This window comes from Solanum stenotomum, chromosome 9, assembly GCF_019186545.1.
Source record: "Solanum stenotomum isolate F172 chromosome 9, ASM1918654v1, whole genome shotgun sequence".
In the NCBI taxonomy this organism is placed as follows: Eukaryota; Viridiplantae; Streptophyta; class Magnoliopsida; order Solanales; family Solanaceae; genus Solanum; species Solanum stenotomum.
The window spans coordinates 42907221-42914529 of NC_064290.1; the positions used below are offsets into that span (position 1 = coordinate 42907221).

General features: G+C 36.8%; 1 protein-coding gene across 1 annotated transcript; it reads left to right on the forward strand.

Annotated features, from left to right (window-relative positions):
• Positions 1 to 586: 586 nt before the first annotated feature.
• LOC125877054 (probable pectinesterase/pectinesterase inhibitor 13) lies at positions 587 to 3071 on the forward strand. Its single transcript, XM_049558361.1, has 3 exons — positions 587 to 1804; positions 1890 to 2044; positions 2352 to 3071. Exons 1-3 carry the CDS (start codon positions 693 to 695, stop codon positions 3047 to 3049), a joined length of 1965 nt encoding a protein of 654 aa, XP_049414318.1. The 5' UTR covers positions 587 to 692; the 3' UTR covers positions 3050 to 3071.
• Positions 3072 to 7309: the final 4238 nt, after the last annotated feature.

Sequence of the window (7309 nt, forward strand, 5' to 3'; positions counted from 1 at the left end):
AATATTATAAGCATATCTTACTTATAAGGTTATGGATTGGAAATTGAAACCTATAATCTAATTTTATTTTAAAATAATTGATTGATTCGATAAGGTTCAATTCGATTAGTTCAGACTATTGTCAAATGTCAACCAACATTGACACCTCTAGAAAAATATTGTTATCTAAGGTTTTCTTTGTATCATTATATTTTTTACTTTTGAGTAACATTTGATTCAAGTAATACAGCAATTCCTCAACTCACCATTAAAACATGTAGATATATCAAAATATTCTCTTCCACAAGGCAAAAAATATATATAAAATGATAGGCGTGAAAAGAAAAGCGGGAATTGAATGGAATGCAACTTTTTATGGAGTTTTGAATGGAAAGGAAAAACATGGATCACCCATTGTTTAGGAAGTTTTAACTGTCTGGACTCCAAATAACAATTCCTAAAATTTCTCTACTCCAGACTTCTTTTTTTTCCATTTCTAACAGAAATAATGGTTGTCAAATTTACATACTCAAGTAACTCTGACCAATTTGTCAAGTTTGAGTGAATAAGAGGAATAAACAGAGGAATAAACAAAAATAATAATAATAAACGAAGCACTAAAGAAAACATCTTGGTGTAACATCTCTGCCTTGGTTTGGGATCCAGGGCAGAGATCTTTTTAATCTCTGTCTCTATTCCGGACTCAATCCAAAATGGCGTTTCAAGATTTTGATCAAATTTCAGAGCGGAGAAAGCTTGAGAGACAGCAAAAAATGAAGAAGAGGATAATGATTGGTGTTGTATTACTACTCATCATTCTCATCGCTGTTGTTGCTGCTGTTGTCTATTTTGTTGTGTTTAAAAACAAGAGCGATGATCCCTCCTCCGCTAGCAAATCTAATAAGAACGCGTCAACACCTCCTCCGAAAGAACCTGCCACCCATGAAACACCAAAGGCTGATGCATCACCACCTCCATCTGAGGCTGCTGATACAGCACCACCTTCTGATGAAGGTGGTGCTGCCGCCCCTCCACCAAATGAGGATGGTGCTGCAACAGCACCGGCTGGGGATGCAGCACCTCCTGCACCATCACCCCAGGAGGATGGTAATGATGCAGCAGCCCCAGCCCCTTCACCACAAGGTGAAGGAGCTATGGGAGCAATATGCGCAACAACAGATTTCAGTCAAAGTTGTGGGGACATTCTATCAAAAGTTTTACAAGCAAATGCCTCTGGTGCTCAACCCACAGATCTTCTCAAGGCAACCGTATCTGCAGCTATCGATGAGATTGCTACCGGCATTGTAGAACTAGACAAAATCAACAAGGATATCCCAGAGAAGGCCGTTGCTCATGACGATTGTATGGCCCTCCTTGGTGATGCTAAAAAAGACTTGAACACTTCCATTTACTTGCTTGAAGGTGGCATTAATGATGTCGCCACAACAACCGCTGAACTTAATAACAAGTTAAGTGCAGCCTTGACATACCAAGGCATGTGTGTGGATGGATACCCTGAAGCAGACCAGTCCACGGTGCAAAGCGCCTTGAAAAAAACCGAGGAACACACCATCAATTCTCTCGCTGTTGCCTCCGGATTGTCATCATCATCCCCTCAACCAAATAATAGCGCTAAAAGACGTCTTCTAACAACACGATTAGGTATTCCCGCATGGATTAAACAAGGTGATCGAAGAATGTTGGATGAAGAAGAAGGCAAAGACATGAAGGCTTTTATAAACATCACTGTTGCAAAAGATGGTAGTGGTAATTTTAGTTCCATAAATGAAGCTCTAAAGGCGGTACCACAAAGCTTTGAAGGAAGGTACAAATATTTACTCCATTTTTTACAAATGCAATTAATTAATAGTTGGATCTTTCTATTTTCTTATATAATTATGATAATGCAGGTTCTTTATTTATATTAAAGAAGGAGTTTATGAAGAGAATGTAGTTGTGTCACAAGTCAATCTTACATTTCTTGGAGATGGATCCCAAAAGAGTATCATTAGCGGCAGCAAAAACATTGTGGACGACCTCACAACATACCAAACCGCAACAGTTGGTAAGTAATAATGAATAAAAGGATGCATGATAGAAGGTGGAATAACTAATTCATAAACAACTTAACTCTGCATAACTAATATATATGCATAACTCTAACCAGCTACCAGACGAACCTTCAACCATGACCAATGAAATAATCTTTTTGGAGCTTTGTTGATGTGGACAATATCATTAGGGATTATTATACAATGTTTAATTGACTATATAAGAAAAGAACTAATGTTGCATTACTTGATGCATTACCTTTGTTGCATCATATTGTAAAGTCAATTTTATTCTTCATTTCCCTCCTATGTCTTGTGCAGCTATTTCAGGAGATGGATTTATTGCATATAAGATAGGATTCCGTAACACCGCGGGTCCTGAAAAATTACAAGCAGTGGCTCTACGAGTCCAAGCTGATCATGTAATATTTATGAATTGTCGCATGGAGGGTCACCAAAGTGTGATCTATGCTCAAGCCTATCGACAATTCTATCGTGGATGTTACATCACAGGCACAGTTGACATCATATCAGGCAACGCGGCTGCTGTGTTCCAAAACTGTCAAATTTACCTAAGGAAACCAATGAATGACCAAAAGAATGTCATTACTGCACAAGGAAGGTTGAACAAGCGCCAAACCACAGGGACCGTCTTGCAAAGTTGTAGCATTTTCGCAGACGATACACTTGAACCTGAAAAATCAAAGTTCAAGAGTTACTTGGGTCGACCAATGAAGGAATACTCTAGGACGATTGTTATGGAAACGGACATTACTGATGTAATTGATCCAGAAGGATGGGAGGCTACGAACGGGGACTACGCATTGAGCACTCTGTATTTCGGGGAATATACCAACAGAGGAGCTGGATCTGAAACGGGCTCTAGAGTTAAGTGGGCTGGATATCAAGGCTCAATAAGTAAGGATATCGCGTTGAATTACACTGTTGAATCCTTCTTACAAGGCCAAACTTGGTTGAAGGATCTCGATGTTCAAGTTCGTTTTAGCCTTTCCAGCTAATCATCGTCGTCGTCATCATCATCATCTTCATCATGTCAAATTAATCTCTCTTCCTCTTAATTCCATGTCAAATTATGATCGTCTTCATCTTAGTTATCTTTAATTTAGTCTATTCTTAATCATCATCTTGTACAAGTTGTGAACATTCTGCGAAAAAAAATTCTAAGACGTATGTACGTACATACATACGTACGTACGTTATTACAAAGAAGCTATATATACTGAATAATTGTAATGAATACTATTCATTATGTAATTTTCACTTGTGCGTGATAGAGGCAACGAAATGGGGAAAAAACGTATTAGTGTATTTGAAGGAATAATATAAATGGATCATGTAACTTGTCTCGAATTTTCAACTGCATACCTAAAATTATGTGGGACACTTATTATGTCATTTATCTTTTATGTAGGCTTTTGTGTGATGATATTTAGAATCACGATTTTGTGTATTGTTATTGAATGCCTATTATTTTTTGCATTATGTTTATTTTAATTTTTCTGAAATGCTATCACTATCTCAATAATTTTGTAACAGGAAAAGTCTTCTCTATGCCGTTTGAACAAACCGCGACAATTTAAATTGCAATTGACGTAAAATAATATGTATAGGTAATTAATCATCATTATCATATTTAGTAACGGATTCAAGAGTTTAACTCAGGGGTTCGGAATATAAAAATATAAATGTGTGAACTAGAATGCAAAGTACAAACTCCAAAAAGAGATCACAACCAATACTTCTCAAGCTTCTTAACAATATCACTAGACGTAGGGATGGCAATGGGGCGGTACGGGGTGGGTTGAGCTTATCCTGCAATATTTTAATCCGCCCCACCCCGTATAACATATCTTTTCATTTTCAACCCACCCTGCCCCGCATAGACCCGTTTCGCATGAACCCGTCCCGCATAATTTTTTTAATAATAAGATAGTGACTTAAAATTTTATTTTTTAGAGGTCAATTGGGAAACATGTAAGAAATTGAATTATTTTTATTGAACCATTTTCATTTACTATCTTGAATATTTTAGTAGTTTTAAAGAATTTATCTTAATAAATAATGCTCTATCACTTTTATAAATGTAAAAAATTAAAATTAAGTTTAAACCCACATAAAATCACATATATCCGCCCTGCCCTGCATTAGTTTAAAAAAAAACCACTTCAACCCGCACCGCATCCCACCCGCCCTCGCCCCATATAGCCTTAAACCCGCTCCACCCCGCATCTGCCTCGCCCCATAGTCATCCCAATCTAAATGGGGTTTCATTGTTTGAAAAGTAGGGTTGTTCTTGGTTATGGTTAAAAAACCAAACTGAACCGCAATTCGAACCAGACTTATTTAAAAAAGTGATAGTTGGTGTGGTTTGCTTAGGTTTGGTTTTAAATTTTGAAAATAGATACTATTTGTTTTGGTTTTACTAAAAAAACCGCAAAAACAATCAAACAGAACCGAGAAATTATGTATATAAATTTTATAATTATTTATATATATTATTCATAAATAAAATATAAAATTTTTGTTAAATTTTAATTAACTTAAGTCTTAACTTTACCATTTTCTCAAGCCTAACACTTTGTAGCCCGACTATTAAAACCCTAAGACCAAGTCCATCATAATTTATTACTGTAACATCCTACCTTAGAAAGAACTAATTTTAGCAAGAACTAATTTAGAAAGAGCTAATTTGAGAATTTGACAAATTATGCTTAAGTTGTGAGTTTTGGGTCAACTTCAAACGGCTGTAACTTTTAGTACAGGATGAGTTATGTAACACTCCAAAAACTAGTTGTCACGCCCCGAGCCTACACCTTGGACGTGGCCAGCACTCGGAGACCATTGTTGGCCCCGAGCGAACCCTTAGCCTGGCTTACTTAACTCAGCGGAAGACTTAAACTCAACAAAGGTAAGTTCATATAGTAAACTAGAATGTTATAAAGAACATCCAACTGGCCATTAAGGCAAACTAAAGTCTCAACATGGGATAATGACAATGAAAAGACTAAACAACTAACATCTGACTGTCTATGAAGCCTCTAATAACAACTGAAATGGATGTTGGGACAAACCCCACAACATCTTAATGAACTAAACTATGAAGCAATAAAATGGATCCTCCAGAATGCAAGGAGGCTCATCAACAGACTCTGAACTGTTCACTGGATCGACAATGCGCCGAAATACCAATCCTAGTTACATGTGTCTGCATCATAAGACGATGTAGGCCAACTGGCATCAGTACATTGAATGTACGAGTATGCGAGTTGGAATGCTAAAACAACATAGGCTCGAAAGAAATTATGAAAGAAACACTTACCTTGGCTCTTCTCAACTCCTGAATACTTAAATAAACTCATTTCATTATAAGGCAATTTAAAAACAAGTGCAATATAAAGAAAAAACTGTTGAAAACATGCTGTCAATTCAAAATAATAATATCATAAAAAGACAAACCATGCTCCCTCTCAAAGTCTACTTGTGCAATGCATGAATGAAGTCCCATACCCCCATTCACACTAAGCAGAACCCCTTGAGGAACCATGCTACTACTGCTGTGGGAGTTTCTCTAACCGACAACCATCACTTAAGAACTATAGTGATGATACAGTGTTTTACCTTACGCTGCCGAGGCCCATCTTATACCTTGCCGTGATATAGGAAGCTAATTCACTAAGTAGATCCACTAGTCTATGCGAAAAGGATATTCATCTAAAAAGTATGACCCTTTTATATCCACGATGACTACATGGTTTATGGAGACTTGAGTTAATGTGAATTCGCATCCCCATATCGGTGCTCAATATTACTCCCAAAAATATACTTAGGTCATATATTTTTTTAAACATACTTCTTCTGTGATTTGAGATTAGTGCTAAAAAACTTAGCTCAAAGACAATCTTGAAAATCTCAGTTTCCCTGCTTGCTTCATTTAGAAAGCTATTTTTCTTTTCTGAAAACTAGCCCGAAGGCTCTTTGAAAATCTCAGTTTCTGTTCTTATAACTTCTTTGGGAATACTTAGTTCCCTAATAGCTTTTGAGAAATAAACTCAACTCTTTACACTTTACTTAACTTGAAACTTTCAGTCTTAAGACGAAGTTAAAAACATTTGTGAAAGACTTTTGAAAACTTTAAGAACTTATCTTGACTTAACTCTTGACTTCTCTTGACTTTGATCTTAACTGCTCTCAACTTGACCCTTAACTGATCCTTGAATTGAATTACGGATTCAAGGATTAAGATTTGTGATTGGAAGGAGCTCATGATGTTTAGGAATGATTATTGATAGTTAAACATGAGAAAAGACCAAAAATCAATATTTGAAGGTGGGTCTGCGACGTGGAGGCATAATTAAATTTTGGTTTCGAAAACGTCTTTTGAAGCAGAACACCTCGTGTCAGCTCCGCGACGCGAACTTCAAATCTGGGCACTAGGCATGCGACGCACAGCCACCCTCTGATTTTGTTCGACGAAATTTCTTCTTCGTTTTCCAGCCCCAATTCACCCAAACTCGGTTCTTTTTCTCGAATTACTTTTAGATACAGATACTCAGCAAAAGTACTTAAGAACCTAACTCGAAACGACTCTATAATGCGACGTAACGAACTCAAAAACTTCTCAATTCGTCCCAATTCATGAACAACATTCAAATTCAAGAATTCATGTCAAGAACATCAACTTTCAAACTCTTTTAGGATGAATTTCACTGAACTAAACATGTTTGACGCGTGGGTGAACGAACCTAACGCTATAAGAGACTCACATACCTTGTAGGGATCACCCCCGACGAATTCCACAAGTTAAACTTCGACGATCTTGGCGATTCTTCTTCTTTCTCCTCTTCTTTTCTCTTCTCTCAAAACCCTAACCCTTTTTCCAAAAGCGTAAACTGATCTAATTCAGCTCAGGCCCCTAATTAATTACAAAAAAACGAATTAAAATAAAAGGGTAAGAAAAAGACCAGACTACCCTTTAAAATCCGGATTGGACTTTCCTTAATCCAACAGCCCAACTTCCAAAAGGCCTAACTCACTCATACGAACTCGGATTTGCGGAAACTTGGCGGCGTTGGAAAGATAATTCCAAGATATTTCCAACCATAACTGGAATTACACCTAAACCATCCTGATCTAGAAGTTATGACCATTTGAAGTTGACCAAAAACTCAACTTTTCCCAACTTAACCAAATTTCCAAATTTTAATTCTTTCCAAAAATGACTATTTCCAATTATAATCTTCTTCCTAGTTATTTTAAAT

Bases quoted from the DNA above. Each gene is read 5' to 3' on its own strand.
- LOC125877054 (XM_049558361.1), top strand. From the start codon at position 693: ATGGCGTTTCAAGATTTTGATCAAATTTCAGAGCGGAGAAAGCTTGAG. The intron at 1,805-1,889 runs GTACAAATATTT...ATGATAATGCAG, and splicing joins CCACAAAGCTTTGAAGGAAG to GTTCTTTATTTATATTAAAG. The intron at 2,045-2,351 runs GTAAGTAATAAT...TGTCTTGTGCAG, and splicing joins ATACCAAACCGCAACAGTTG to CTATTTCAGGAGATGGATTT.